This window comes from Athene cunicularia (genome assembly GCF_003259725.1).
Source record: "Athene cunicularia isolate RWA chromosome Z unlocalized genomic scaffold, athCun1 chrZ_part1, whole genome shotgun sequence".
Classification (NCBI taxonomy): domain Eukaryota; kingdom Metazoa; phylum Chordata; class Aves; order Strigiformes; family Strigidae; genus Athene; species Athene cunicularia.
In genome coordinates this window covers 31196088-31212973 of record NW_020799142.1, presented here as the reverse complement: position 1 = coordinate 31212973, position 16886 = coordinate 31196088, and the positions used below count along the sequence as shown (strand labels likewise).

The 16886-nt window shown below is 37.3% G+C and overlaps 1 protein-coding gene across 1 annotated transcript; it reads right to left on the bottom strand.

Moving 5' to 3' along the window:
* Positions 1–12785: 12785 nt before the first annotated feature.
* Positions 12786–14517, bottom strand: LOC113489823. Its single transcript, XM_026865849.1, has one exon. It carries the CDS (start codon positions 14515–14517, stop codon positions 13576–13578), a length of 942 nt encoding a protein of 313 aa, XP_026721650.1. The 3' UTR covers positions 12786–13575.
* Positions 14518–16886: the final 2369 nt, after the last annotated feature.

Below are 16886 nucleotides of genomic sequence, written 5' to 3'. Positions count from 1 at the left end.
TTTTATTTAGAGACACGGTTACAGACTCCCATTCCCAAAAGTGTACAACAGATCACTTGCATATTCTCACAATGCCTAAATAATGCCCATGTGAATCTTAATAATAACTGTAGAGAAAAAAATCATTCCAAGCTGAGTTTAAATGATTCATAAATCTACATGCTGAAATTCTCAAAATAGGAGTTTTCCAAGCTTTTCCTTCATTTTCACATGAATGCTCATGTTTTTATTCGTGTTTGACATCTAAGATATGGAACAACATTTAAAAAAAAAAACAAAAAACCAACAACAAACTTTTTTTTCCATCTATTTGAAGAGATTATTTTCAGTTTTGTTGATTAGTGATATTAGTGGATAATGAGAAATGTATAGAATTCCATATATTGCCATAATGAACCTTTTTGTGGTCAAGGGTTACTCCATACTGGATAGGGTTGTAGGTGAAATGAGAACAGCCCCATGGAAAGAGACGTGAGGGTCTGGGTTGGTGGCAAGTATTGTACACACAGTACACACATTACTGGAGTACTGTGTGCAGTTTTGGGTGCCTCAGTAGAAGAAGGGCATCAAGCATAGAGTGTGGCCAGAGGGTAACCAAGATGGTGAAAGGCCTTAAGGGCAAGATTTACAAGGAGGTCACCTGGCTTGTTCAGCTTGGAGAAGGAAAAGCTGAGGGGTCCCCTCACGACAATTCACAACTTCCTCAAGGGGGGCAGTGGAAGGGGAGGTACTGGTCTCCTTTCTTTGGTGACCAGTGATAGGACAGGAGGAAGTGGAGAAGTTCAGGTTGGACGTTAGGAAAAGGTTCTCCACTGAGAGCAGGGTCAGGCACAGGAGCAGGATCCCTAGGGAAGTGGTCATAGCACCAAGCCTGTCAGAGTTCAAGGAACATCTAGGTGATGCTCTTAGTCATATGGTTTAGTTATAGATAGATCTGTGAGGAGCAGGGAGTTGGACTCGATCATCCCTATGGGTCCCTTTCAACTTGGGATATTCTATGATAAGAAATCCCTCCAATACTTAAGTGATCATAACAAACAACATTTCTTCTGAGGCATCCCCTGTAAGGCATTGTATTCCAGCTGGATATAAGACTAGTTTTGTGCACTTCTCAATCACTATTATTTTTTTTCTAATGCCAACATTGGAAAATAGTTAATAAAACCAATTATTAAAGGAAGAACTACTTCACAAGCAGGAATGATCTGTGTCCTGACATCCATAACAAGTGTTTCAAGTGGGAGTAGGAACTTATTCAGAAACACCCTAGGTGGACTACAACTTCATACAACTTCATATAACTGCATACAACTGCATACTCAATCTTTCTTCAGTTAACAACAAAAAAAAAAGACTCTTAAACTACAATCTGATTTATTTGGCACTGGAAAATGTAATGTGCTTAGGACATAGGGCACTAATGGAGTCCTCTGTATCAAAACTTCATCAACTATGCATTTTTTGTATTTATTTTTGTATTTCAGCCTGCATGATATATCAAATACAAACAGGAGTATAGTGCATGCTCTTCCGTTTGATTGCTCGAGTAAACGTTTTATCATTCTCATGTTCATTATTTAATCATACAAAAGACCAAATATTTGCTGGAAATAAGAATAGTCAGGAAAGTAGGTCAAGATCAGACAATAAGCAGCAAGCTTTGCATTATGTTGACATTTACAGGTAGCCTGTATGTGAGCAGTAGACAACAATATAGTTGTAATTTCTCCATATAGGTTGTTAAGATTTTAGACCATCTGTCTTTCTAAGCCATTTATGCATGCAAGGAGCTAATTAAACATAAGATAGGACTATACAGGGGTAATTAAGTATTTAGTGGCCAGTGACACTCAAGCAATAAAATAAATTTGTAGTGACACCAAGCATAGGATCAGAACATAAAGAATGGCTTCTTTTGGCTTTCTGAGCATCTACTAAGAATATTAAAGGTGTTGATATTTTGGTGTTGGTTTAAACATTTATTTTTTTTTATAGTACTACCTCATAAAACAACAGGCTTGGAACTGATCTTTAGAAGTTGGTTCCAAATACTCCACTCCCAAGATCCAAATAATTAGATCCAGAAGTTTTTATAACTACTTAAACTTCCTGCGTGCTCTTGTCAGCTCTGTAACTGGATGACTCTGACCTTGGAGACAAATAAAAACATTAGTTTTCATCAGTGTTCTAGTAACTTTACTTTTTGGAAGTCAGGACACTTGCTTAACTCAATATAGCAAGGTAAAGCTGTGACAAATAATTTCCTGCAATGTGTCCACAAGATGAAGACCATAGAAATTCCCACTTAATGAGGAAATATTAACTGACTTCAAAATATTGTATTTCTTACAAAAACGAAAAACAAACAAACAAACAAAAACCACAATAAAACTAATTCTGGGCATCATCCTACACAAAAGGACACAAAAGAGAAGGTTTTAAACACAAAAAATGACAACTTGTAATCACAGACTAATTACTATGCATAAGGTCACAGAGAATTCGGCATAAAGAGCACTGAAATGGCTGTCTCTTGTGAAGAAAATATTGCCTGGGGATGTTGTCAGAGTGAATATGATTGCAGAGAATGAAACCCAATGGCATGCAAAGGAGATCTGAAGGTTTATTATGAAATAAAAGTAGGGCATGAATATATTCTTTCCTGTATGTTTTGCAAACTTCTAACAATTTCAAGCCTTCATTTTATCCTGCCTCATCAAGTGCTCTTTTTCTTCTTAGTCTCTTTATGGGCTCAATAAAATATTTACACAAGGTGTGGTGAACGTATCTAAAATCAAATATATTTGGCACGTCCAGATTTTAAGAACTTCAGAAATTCCAGTTCTTTAGATATATTTACAGCTTTAAAGCTATAACTATAAAACTATAGCTATGGTTTTAACTAGGGGATATTGGAGGTAGTACAGGGTGGAAGAATGTGTGAATGGTACATCCAGCACTACCTAATTGCAGGCAGGAATACTGAATACAGTTTTAAGAAGTTTATTCTTAAAGAAGCATAACAGTGGCTACAATATGTTAAAGAGAAGAGAAGAGAACTAAGGTGAGCAGTAAGGAAATAAATAAGACAGATCCTGTAGGAGAGCTGCCTTTGTCACAGCATGCTTCAGCTCTTCCCTCCACTGCTAAACTCCAGTTCTGCAACACGTGGAGGGGAATATAGTTCGTTCTCTGACATAAAAGTGTGTGATAGTAACTTCGTTATTCTGATTAATTTATTGTTAACCATATAACAAGTAACTATTAACAGACAAGTGGCAACTGAGGACAACTGTGGATAAAACACAGTTCATGTAGGTAATCACAGTATCTAGTAAGTCAGTGATCAGGTCTGAATTTGTGCAGAACTTCTTGGACCTGAAGAAGCCTGGATTGTCCAGGTAAACTTCTACAAGGTAGGAAGGTTTTCAACGTGACTGTATTATAATGGTCATATACCTTGCACACATAAGAACTTTTTCCCCTTGAAGAAACTTAAAAAGCAGCAAACATTTTATCTTTTAATCGAATTACAGTCTGTCGTAGTCTTTCAAGTGAACCACTCTGAAAATATTGGCTTTTAAACTGTGCCAAATCCATAATGTTGCTTCTGTTGTTTGGTTACCATCTGGACAATCATTCTGTTTCAAATTTTAGCCCCTGTTGTACATCTACATTTAGCTTGTGTGCCTACTCCCTTCTATTCTGCACTAGTGCAGGTGGTGACAATGCTGTGGCGCGGTGTGAGCTTTGAGTTTGTAGGAGGTTTGTGCTAAAAGCTTTGCAAGATTTTCCTTTCAGGTTAGCAGTCTGTGAACTTCTTTCTACAGTTCAACTGAAGAATTTGATTTCTCCGTTGAGATGACAGAAGCTATTGATGGTTTGTGTGCATGCTATTTCACTGTCTTTGAGTAATGTGAACACTTTATTTTTTTGGGTTTCCTTCTCAGCTGAAAATAGTAGATAGGCAAATGATTACAGTAGCAGATGTGACTTGTGACGTCAATGCTATTTCTGGCCCACTTAATGGAATAATCCATCAGAGTGAGAGCATAATGACAGGCAAGTGATACATAAGTAAACAACCCCTGTGATGTCAATCCAACTTCTCCTGTTTAGTGCCAGGTAAAGGTTACTGTGGCAATGAATGAGTCACTTCTGTCCTGACATTAGCCTGCACAGTAGTAAAGACTTGTTGAGTAGCTTCAACTAAAATATCTAGTCCTGGCTGTCTTTTCAGACCTTGATGCTTCCTGGAAATTTCCCAATGTGCATCATGAAAGGGACCTACACAGTCTACCTGCAGTTCCTCTAGTATAAGACGTTAAAGGGTATCTTGCATGACATATCCCTCCTGTAGGAAAAGCTTATGTTGTAGTCTAAAACCTGTCTGTAATGCTAGGATAAGATTATTTTTATTTTGAGGTTGTTTTCAAGGAGTTGTGTGGATTTAGACTGTTTTTCTTAATTAGATGTTGTAACAAACAGTTTTCATCTTTTCTCCTGTTCCTACAGGGACTTGTACTCCATGCGATTACTTCTATATCAGCATCAATTTGGATGTCTGGTGAAGAAAAGATCTTGCCTATTTTCAGCATATATATATATATATATATATATGTATATATATATATATATATAAATATATAAATTTGAGTAATTCAGGTGATCATCACACAACTGCATATGGTTCCAGTTCTCTGTTCTTGCCAGCATCATTGCACCAAGTACTAACTCAAGTTTGCACGGCATGTATTTGCAGCAGAAAAGTCCACTGTCTGGAAGAAATGCTGAGAGATCCTTGATGAACTTACACTATGTTACATATTGCAAACATCTGAAATTCAAGACTAGAAAATGCAGTTTTCAGCATTTTCTTCATCACGTGGGTGTAAGTGGCTGTGTATTGTAGCTTCCTTTGATTCCTTTAAATTAACATAAACATCAATGTGCAAGTGATACCTGTCTGTACTGTGGATTTCTATTGCTGAAATTAAGATGTTCCTCTCAATTCTCCTTTCCTTTCATATTTATTAACATAGATATTTCTAGTGCAGGATTAATCTCATTTTAAAGACATTCAAGTTAGATCAGATGAGATTGCCCAGAAAGTTCCCATTTCTTTCCTTCGTTTATAATGAAAACAGGGTGACTAGGTTCAGATGTAGACATATCTACATTGTAAATGTTTGAAGTAAGATAAAATGAGTAATATCTTTCCACTGAAACCCATTCAGTAGGACCTATGATTTTCCTTATTATCATTCTACATTAGGTTTATATTAGCTTAAACATTGTTATCCCAGGATTTCTACACATCTAAGTGTTCCCTTGGTATTCTGTCACTTACATAGCTGAAATGTGAGTCTTTATTGTAGCAACGTGTTCATTGTCTGAGGACGCTAAAGAATTGACCTATTTGAACATCCTGCTCAGCAGGCAGGGCTCTGTCTGCCACAGTCATATGCACCCTGCAGACTCCAGCAGGTATGAATGTCATACTTAAATACCTGCAACCAAACATAAAATTTGGATTCTGGTTTTAACTGACTGCACATGATCTACTTTTTACTACATAAGAAATAAGAAAAAAAAAAAATTATACTGCCAAGAGTAAACCAGAAATAAAATAACATCTCTTTTTTTATCACCAGTAACCCTTAGCCATGCTGTCTATAGTAATCATTGCAACAACTTAAAATACTCACTTTGTCAGCTTATTAATGTTTAATGTATGATCTAGAATATTTTCAGAGTTCAAATTAGTGGTCACAATCATCTCACATAATTTGAAGTACACAGCTGAGCTGGGCATGAGGTTTCCTTGTGCTTCTTCTTATTCCAGTAGTGAAAGAAAATGTAGATGGAGACTTAGATAAAGTTAAAAGTTCCCCTTGGTTTCATGCTGTCTCTTGATTAGAGAAGGTAACTGGGATCCCTTTTGTAATTTATCAGCTATGCATCCATGTTCATGCATGTCTGCATAATGAATGTCTGTATTAATAGTTTAAAATCTTCCCTTCAATCAGAATCTTTGGTACAGAACAGTGGAGATAAAATACTTACTCTCAGGATCATGTGTTTCACAATGAACATGGTAAAACATAGCATCCATTTTCATTAGGCCTCTTCCTATCTGAGGGTTTGTGTCATCTCTTTGCAATAAAATATAAATGGTTTGAATAGAACCCATATTGGAGTGTAGCAGGAGTTTGTGAGTCTAAATGTTTAGCTAAAATTGAAAGATAAAAAAGAAAGCAAAACAATGTCTTAGCAAAAGATTTTTTTATTGTTTTCTTCCAAGGGAAGGGAAGGGAAGGGAAGGGAAGGGAAAAGAAGGGAAAAAAGAAGGGAAAAGAAGGGAAAAGAAGGGAAAAGAAGGGAAAAGAAGGGAAAAGAAGGGAAAAGGGGAAAGATAAAAAGGGAAAAGACACAAGACAAAAAGCAATGTGAAAATGTACTAGAACCTTGCATTCAAAATTTCGTATTCTTTGGCTGGTGGCTATAAATAATAAAGAATTCTGGACCTGTGCATGAAATATTTTGTCCTGATCTGACAGAAGCAGGAACATCTCCTGATTTTTTCATTGCCCATTTCTGGCCTCACCACCTGATATTAAGTGCTGAGGATTCAAACTGGTTTCAGTGTTCCTTGTGTGACCCAGTGACTAGATGTGTGTTTGCCTGCATGAAGAGAAAGCTCCTGGGTGCTCTGTCTTCTACACTGGCCACCACTTATTTGGGTGTACTGTGTTTCTTTTTTGTGTGCATGCCTTCATTGCCTTTGTATGTAGTAGTGAATGGGGTAAAGAAGCTATTTTGCATCCAGAATTTCCCCAATAGACAGCTAGGGTTCAGATAATATGTGCATCCAACCAGAAAAAAAAAATAAAAAATCCTGCTACCCCCGATTTAAGCATTAATTTTGTGATGCCACATAGTGTTGCTAACTCTTCTGCAGTTATATCCTGATTTCTACATCTCTGTATGTCAGTTATCCTTAATTAAAGTGGTGTTCATCATGAATCTATACTGTTTAGACAACCCTAGTCAGGTTACTGTCGGTTTTGAAATAAATGCCTAGAACAAAAAAGTACAGAAGTTTTATGCTTGTGCTTTAAATGACAGAACTTCAAATGCTGAAATAAGAGGAAAAGCAGCAATGTTAAAACTGCTCTGAAATGCTGAAGTGAGGACCACTACTTGTATCTCTCAAAAATACCCATTCGTAATGCTTCTCTTCCCAGCTGAATGATGTGGAGATTGTGTGAATATATAGACTTGCAGAGCTCCATCAGGACTTGGGACCAATGTCTTTGCAAGTAAATTCAGTCTGCTCAGAGATGTCCCTAGGCACAGAGCCAATGGATTGCCCTGAAACCGCACTTGTAAATCTCTTCAGCCTCGGAAAATGAGAGTGGCTGTATGCAAGTTTTTCTGAATCCACCGGGGTCCCTGGACTGTGCTGTCTCAGACATACCAGGAAATTCTGCAGGATGATGGTGATGCCAGTCAACATAAGCCAAAACTCTGCCAGGGACTGTACTAAGATTATTATTATTTATTTATTTTTTTAATAACATAGATGAATAGTCCCAGATATTGTTTAACATACTAGTACAGACCTGTTCAGTCAGTTTTGTACACATCCCACAGCAGGTAAGAGTGCTTTCCCAGCTAATGCCTGTATAACATTCAGGACTGATTAATATATACATCAGAAGTTCATAACATATTCCCTTGGTGCCTCTGGTACATAAAAGCAAAATGGTAATACCTTCCTTTCACAGACTGTGCACTCATTGGCCAGAGACCTGAGAATCTGTAGGCAGGAAATTCTTGGTCCTGCTATCGGCCTTTAGATTATTTTTATTTGTGTCATGTAAATATATTCCCATAAAATGTTGCAGAGGTCTCCCCACAGAAAATGTCCATGATGTAAAAATTATTGATTACAAATTTTCAATTGTGTAAAAAATTGTAAATCCGGAGAATATTGCAGTTACTTAAGCAAAACTTTAATAATTTGACATTGTTCATTTTGTTCCTATTTTTTTTACCATTTACTTCTTTACTTCCGAACTTAGAACCTTGATTGTTTTTAGAAGTTCTAAATAGAATATTTGAGCATCTTCATAATAATCTCTTTTCAAAAGAGAATGGAAAGAGTATTCAGAATTAAATGCAACACATCTTCCTCAGATCAATAGATAGTAACAAACCTACATGGAATGCAAATGTTTTGGCTGCATTGAGTCATTTGTGAAATCTTTTCACATACTGCGATGAATATTCATGTTAGTTAAAATTTCTCTTTGTTTAACTTTTCGGAAAAAGAAGGTCTTGTTACTATGAAAATTTGCTGGGGTTTTTTGTTTGTTTGTTTGCTTGTTTATTTATTTATTTATTTTCCTTTATCCTTCCTCAATGCATTCAATGTCATTCTAGTTAGGGTGGTAAGTGGACATTTGTCATCCATTCTCTAAGATGGTGAGATCTTTTTGCTTAAACCTTCCTCCATCTGCTCTAATACCAGTTACTCCAGAAGTGTGGATGAAGTCTCATCCTCTGCTTCATTGTTCCATTCTCCTGTCATCCATAGCACTAGCTTTCAGTAGCATGTTCCAAGTTCCTGTGCTTCTGATATTCTATGAAATTAAAATATTGCATGAGATATAATAATACTTATATGTTTATAGGCAACCTAAAAATATCAGGAAATTGCAAGTGAGTTTCAATGTGAATAGTCGGGGAAAAAAAAATCAAGAAAGATCTTTGCATTACATGAGATGCTCAATTATGTTGTTCATTGACTTTAAATGGATTACTGCCATGATGTGGTAAATAGAAACTCCATAAAGTATTTATATTTTATTTAAATATCAGTTACTTAATTTACTTTCTCATTATACATTAAAGTAATGATCATCTTGTTTATTAGCATTAAATATTTCATGGACTTCACAATACTGTATAACTTACAATAAATGAATAAAGGTCATTACATTGCCCATTGTGTAAGAATCATCAGCAGTACACATGAAGAGAAAGCAGGAGAAAAATAATAATGGAAAAAAAGAGGCCTGGGTGGTATAATCTCTTCAAGGAATCACTTTGTTATATCTCAGTTGTCCAATTAAAAAAAAAAAAAAAAAAAAAAGGAAAAAAAAAAAAAAAAAAAAAAAAGTGCTAAAATAAAATAAGAATTGCACCATAATTATTATGACCTATATTTATAGAGTTTATATCTGGAAATATCCTAAAGCAATTTACAAATGAGGTTTTAACCTATATATAGAAAAAAAGAAACCATTACAATCACTAGCAAAATACAGATAACGAAATGGGATTGCAATTTAAACAGGAGAGACCAATTTTATGCAGCAGTTTAACAAAACACATTGATCTATAAAGATCACAAAATAATATAATCAAAAATCTAAAAATCCTGATCAGATTTAAACTAAGATTGAAAAGAAACAATGAGTAAAGAGACCTAATATACCTAATCACAGGAAAAAAATAACAATCCCAAGTCAAAATTTGCTTAGATTTTCATGAAATTCTTACTTTCAGAAAAAAAAAATATTTGCACAATGTATTTTCAAAATAGTACTGAATTGTCAAGACCCACATATTTGAATCAGTTCTTTCAACTAGTTCAAGATGGATTTATTTTTTTTTTTTAAAAAAAAGGTCCAACTGAAAAATTCCCAAACCTTTAAAAAATAGTGTTAATTCTCTTCTTGAAGACTAATCAAATCAAAAGCCTTCCCCCCACACAAACAGACCCTCACTGGACCCTGCTCTAGGGAATCCCCTTGTGTCAAAATCAGGTTTTGAATACTCTTGTGAAGCACTTACTGAAGTGGCAACGGTCACTAACACTGCTGTAACAGGATATATTTTGCACACAGTTGAAAGTTAAAGAAGTCTTAGTGGCTTTAACATATATTTATATATAACAAATTGAAAAATTATATTGAGGTATATAAACCGATTTCCTAGAATGCCCTGCATTGCCTGAGTACACTAGAGAACTTGCCAATGCATTATGAGCATTTAAACTGGAAGAGATCTCATAGGTCATTGAATCTAATTTTTAAATGCCATATAATATCTCAGTGAATGGTTTGGTTGGTTGGTTGGTTGGTTGGTTTGTTGTGGTGTTTGTGTTTTTTTTTTTTGTTTATTTTGTTTTTTTTTTTTTTTTGTAAGTTCATTTCAAGGCTGTTTTAAAATATTTTGTGTGTTATTAGTTTTGGTTTTTTGACTGCAACGTTTCAGTCACTCGTATAGGGAAGCTACTATCATGGAGAAGCAAGAATGAATAAAGTCTCAAACGCTTTCAATGACTGTGAAAATTTGGGATGACACTTAAATATGAAATATTGCTTATTACAATTATTTATTGCTTATTACCCCTACAGAGTACTTTCAATTACAAGAGTGAAAAAAATTACGAAGCTCTATATCTGATGATGAGTTTGCTGGCCTCTTAGAAAGGAGTAGAAGGGGGTGAGTTAAAGAGTAACAGTTCCGTGGTGTTCACCCTAGAGAGAAAGGAACATACATCAGATTCTTTTTCACAAGATATGAGCTCAACTCCCTAAGACAACACAGTATTTCTTGGAGGTCTCTCCCCATAGCTGTTCACTTTTTTCCAGTCTCTTACAATGATGAGTGATAATCAGTTTGTCTGCTTAACCACATAACCCCCACCCACCTCCATCCCCCTGTTAGGAAAGAACTCCAAAACTGTAATAACCATCAAACTAGGAATTAACAATATCCTCGAATCCATTTTGCTATGTCAAAAAACACAGGTAAAGGGGATATCTGAAAATTTCCCTAGTAGAACAGCAGCAAAATCAGAGCAATTTTAATGAATATTCCAAATCCAAGGGAAATTGTCTCCCAGGTGGCTGAACCGTTTTATTTCCTCAGCATTGTACAGGTGGACCACATCAGGAATCAATTAGCAAAGGACCTTGCTATCATGTCCCCAAATATCCATTTAGCTCTCAGCCACAGAGCTCAGAAGCAAGAAAGTTGTGCACCCACCTTGTTTCTGCTTTGTGTATCTGTAGGACGTGTGGTAAAAAAATCAACAAAAGGAAGCTGTAGGATAAGAAAATCCCAGGCAGAGCCACTATACACCATATATACTGTGTTTGTAGCCAGCTGTGCATGTACCTTAATTCTGGATAGGGGCTAAAGACTTTGATTGTATCCAAGGCAAGCTATGTATGGCATAGCTACATGAGATAGAAAATAAATGGCCTGTAACATCTAACATTCTGTGGGAAACATTTTCTCCGTGGAATATATCATATGTGTAGTTGATGTATTTGCTAATGTAGGCAGGAATTTGTGTAGGCCTGCATGAGTTACTTAGTGTGGATTATGGTCTTCAGAGTGCAACTTCATTTGTACTCCAGGTGTTTTTCAGAACCATTTAACTGATAAGATTTTCAGTTGGGGTCACCCTTAATACAATTCTGCTGAATGACAAGCTAAAAAGAGAAATATACCTGCAACAGGACTTTTTCATTCTCCCCAGAATATTTCTGCAGATTACATTTTTTCTTAATTTTTAAAATAGTTTCACACACACACAAAAAAACCAACAAACAAACAAAAAAAACCCAAACAAAAAACAAAAAAACACCTCTCTGAATTTGTTTCTGTTTTGAGAGCAGAGTTAAAAACCTCAAGCTGAGAACTCAGGGTTTGGTTCCAAGCATTGCCTTGGCGCTCTGCAAGGATGTGGCGATGTTAACTGGGATTCTTCTGGACAAAGCCTACCGTGTAAACACCTGATGAGATTTAGACATCTTCTGTAATAGATGAGATGAATCATACTTTAGATTATAAAGGGAGTCTGGATGGCTATCCCAGGGTTCGATACCTGTGCTTCAGTCACAGGAGCTGGCCATCTGTGAATTTACTCGATTTCACATACATATTTCATTTCACACACTACGATCTCTGTGCTGCTGCACAGCCAGGAAAGCACAGCCAGCTCATTTCTGATTATTTGGAACATGAGTTTCATGGGCCACTTGAGCTGTATTTGCTTCTCAGAGTTCGTCCCTTGTCTGTAAAACAAGGACAATCTCATCTCTTTAGACACCAATTCTTTTCCCATGTGCCAAGGTCACTAGATACTCTTTTAATTATCAAATGCAGGTTATGCAACATGAATAAATGAAACACAGATAGTGAAATAGATATTTTTAATTCCAAATGTTACACAACTCTCCTGTCAGCTAAAGTAGATTTTTTTTTTTTTTTTTCTTTTTGGGAACCGCTGACTTTATCCATATTTTTGGTATCTTCACTCCAATAAATTACCAGATCTTATCTCCAGCTTACTCTGTTTCTTATACAACTTAGGACAGTTATTCACCCTAGAAAAGCCTCACAGGTACTTTAAGTTATGTTTCTTTGAAATCAGAGGCAAGTAAATTTTGCTTAGCTGGAGACTAGCAGCTAGAAGAAAATTGTGATAATTTCACACAAGGAAACTTTACAGCTTGGTGCTTAGATGTCAGTGGACATTTCTAGCTGTCAACTGATGGCTTTTCCACTGATGTGTTTAATGCACTGGAATATCAGTCCCTCACAAAACAATTAAGGTTAACAAACAGGATCAGAAACACATGTTCTGTGGATGCCAGATATTCATGGTTGTGTGCTTTATCTCCCTTTCCAGTTTTAAGGCAGGGAGATATGCTGAAAAAAAAAATAAATAAAGGTAACAGCAGTGACAAGAAAGGCTATTAAAGCAAAAGAGATTTTATTTGGTTTAGTTATAACTGGAACAATGACAGGTTATAAATAGAATGTTGTTATACTTTGACACTGGTAACAAGGTAAACAAATCACATCAGTTTCCCTCTAATTCTAGCTGTGTTGAATGGCTAACTACAAGAGTTCATAAAATAAACATATCTGTTAAAAATAGGGAGCAGCTTGCTGTTCACTGTCATCAGTAAGGCAGACACCTGGCTTTCCCTCTCAGCCAGCACATTCCTGCCAGAAGTTATGAATGACTGCAACTACCTGCTGTAAACAGCCTGGGACATATTAACTCTTAATTAGTTTTCACTTACACTCTAATATGAGAAAAAAAGAAAAACAACTTTTACCTGACTAGCTAGCATGTTTCTTCTTTTCAAGTTTGCTATTAGTCTGAAACCAACTACTCTAAAAGCAGGTATTTTCTGTCTTTGTAGTTTGCTTTTGATGTAGTAATTTCCTTCCTTCTCACAGATTATACAGGCATGACCACAATAGACAGCATTCCCTTTGGAAAATGACCTATTTCAGTTAGTCCTGTCTTTGTTTGCATTTTAAAAGATGCAAAGATGCTTGAGTATGACTTTAGGAAACAGGAGATGCATTCAACCTGCCAAGTGTAAGCAAGTTCTTTCTGGTTGTTGTTCTGGCCTTTACCGGGAGCTTGCAACGATGAATGTGTGCAACACAGTCATGTTTGCACACTACTGTGGAAGACTGTCTCTTTTAAATTTTCATAGGACCTGAGAGCTGGGACTGCTCTGCGTGTCATTAGCGTAGCCAGTTAACCCCACTGCCAGATCGAATCCTCTTGATGCTGGCCAGGGGTCTCTTCATTGTCATCTGAAACCTCTTCTTCTCGCATTTCACAGGGTATGTTTCAGAGTCTGATTTGCAGTGCAAAGGAGAAAGCTGGCTGTTGCAGACTGCCTCCCACGAAACAGCCCGCTTGGTCTTAAAAGGGGTGACTGAAGGTTTTATGCACTCCATGGTCTGTTGAAGTTCACTGAAAGGGTTGGATGAGCTTCTTACAAAAGAGGTGGTCTTCTTCCTTTGGGACAAGAGGATTTTAAGCTCTTCAGAGTCATGCTGAAAAAAGAGAGACTCTTTTCTCCTGGTATTAGGACTCTCACCCAGTGTGACAAACCCGTAGGGAGTAGTGATTTTGGAGAGGTGAGGTAAAGAGAGAGCAGCTCTTGTTGCTGGGTCAGAGTGATGTGCAGCTCTCTCCAGGTCTCCAGGTAAAATCATTCGGTCTGTAAAGGACAGGGTTCCTCTTCTGTCCAGACTCTCTCTTTTGCACAATGCATCTTTCCTGATGTAGGATTCAGATTTGCTTCTCATTGTTCTGCGCTTATAAGTAACTTTGTCAGAAAACCCTCTCTCAGGAGAAGTCTCTACAGTGTCTTCCTCCGGCTCCTCTTGGAAGGAAATATGCTCTATGTCCAGAGAAGGGATGAAAAATTTGGGAATGCGATCAGGAGTCATGACAATGTTGAAAATGTCCTTGTTTTTCTGAGCAACTTTATCTTCAGGAGGAGGCTTGCTGATTTTGGAACTTGCCCAAGTTAACAACCGTTCTATAGCACTTTTTACGGAGAACTGCGATGTACTACCAGGCACCATTATTTCAGTCAGCAGTGCTTTCCTAAAAACCACAATGCTGTCTGCTGATTGAATTCTCACAGCACTGATTGCAGATGGGGGACTCATTCCTGCTTATAAAACAAAGCAAATGACGTCATCTGATAGCTAGATGTCATTGGCATGGTAACCAAAGATAAGAAGGCTTTTACACTCCTACTTATATACTTACAGTCTGATTCATGCTGCACCATTACCTTAAATAAGCTTAAACATTTGATCTAATTATTTTTAAATGTCAGGTTTGGTGCTAGTGTCTTAGCTATTTTCAGAAAAATAATGGTTACAAACATACCTATAACTTTCAGACTATTTGGACTGTGTTATCTGTACTACTACAAAAAATACAATTAAGATTTTTTTTTTTTTTTTTTTTTTTTTTTTTTTTTTAAAGGGCTGTGTCACTAAATAAATGATGTGCAAGTATGTGTAAAAAGCACAGTTCACCTGTGATTCTTTAGTTTAGCCTTCTGCAAATCATACTATTTGGTGTATTTCATGTAGAAGACTGTGAGAGGAAACAGTAGGAAATGAGTGATCGAAGAGTTGTTGGGCTGGCACATAGAAATGGATCTCAAATTACCTTTCACTGATGCTGTATGTACATAGCACATAATGAGGAAAAAATGATCAGCCCTTTAGAGGTTATTCAGATTAGATGTCTGTGCTTAAAGGGGTGGGCATCTGCTCAGGTACATACAGTAGCTTGCAACTGCTGTATGAGTTTCTGCTGATACTTGATTTACTTCTTAGGCTTTCTGGTGAGAGCCCCCTCCCAGCACAGTGCCCTGCTGTCACTGATGTAATTTGCAGACACCTCTGAAAACGGCAGGGCAGACCAACATATGCGTGGTTGCTCATCACTATCAGACCATATAGTCTTTTGTCCAACTACACTGTAATTTTTTCTTGCCTGATACTCATCTCCTTTCCCACTTTAGTACAAGGGCCAGTAATTTGCCATTGCTTTATCTCACCTTATATGTATGATCCCTAGGAAAAATAAGGAGTATATAAAGAAATGTATGAGAATATAATATCTTGACTTTCATCTCTGCAGGATGGACTGTTCATGGCTTTCTTTTTGCTTATCTTAGTTTTGGTGACATTGAGGCCACCTGTGCTACGGGGCACTTTGAGAGTGCAAAATAAGTCTCCCTGTGTTACAGTATAAAACTCACAAAATCTGTTTTCGCAAATTTATTTTATTTTATTTTTATACACTCCTGTTTTACTCTGCTAAAGTTCCCACCATAAATATTTCCCTTTTGCTGTGTTTTGAGGCTAGAAGTTCAGTCCTTATAATTCAATCACATGTGTAAGTTATTCAGGAAGGTGTGACTACTTGGTATTCAGTTCTCTATGGATTTCTCTCTGGTTTTGAATAGAGATTTTCGGGTGCTTTTGTGTCCAGGTAGAAGTCAGCACTTCAGTACAGTATTTAACATTCTTGGTGAAGATAGAAAACTTTTGAGAAAAGTTCATGGAAATCTCTTGTTGGCATTTTGGGCAGATACGGACTCTGTTCATCTCAGTACTTTAATCTTTTCAAGGAAGAAGTTCTTGTCTACGGATGACCAATATCTGCATGCATAAGCTGTTCTATAGGCACAAAATAGTTGCAGATTTGGTAGGAAAAAAAAATAATTATTGGTTTAGACTTTTGTTTTGGTTTGAGCACCACACAGGTGCTCACTCCTCCCTCAACACTGGGAAGGAGAAAACAAAGCAAAAGGGCCAGGAAATTGAGATAAGGACAGGAAGGGGTGATTCACCCATTACAGAACAGGCAAAAGACAGATTTGTTAAGGGAAGAAAAAAGGAACATAAAATTTAATACAAACACTAACAAGAGCAATGCTTAACAGACAGGATAGGGCTGTGAGAAGCATTGTCCCATCCTGAATACAAATTTCCCCAACCCTCCCTTCTTCCTGAGCTCAGCTTTGCTCCTGATATCTCTACCTCCTTTTCCCAGCACCTCAAGGGGCAGGGAATGGGGAGGGGTACAGTCAGTCCTGTCCCTTCTTCCTCCTTGGTGGAGGGGAACTTCTGGCATTCCTCCTCTGCTCCAGCATAGCTTCCCTCTCACAGGAGACAGTCCTCCACAAACTATCTCCAACATGCATCACTCCCACGGGTGTGTGGGTCACCCCACATGTTTCAGTCCTCCCATTGCTGAATTACAACAGGATTGCCTTCTTCCCATGGGATCCTGGCCTTCTTTGGATACAGTCATCTGTCAGGGCATAGAGCCCCCCACGTGCCACGAATTGGTATCTGCTCCCCACAGACCCCCCCGGGTGGTGGTGGGGGTAGACCTGCCGTCTCACCACAGGATACAGGGGTGTCTCTGCTCCAGCACACATTGCTCCCTTCCTCCTCCTTTCTTCCACTGACCTCAGTGTTCACACAGTTGTTCTCCACACAACTCCTAC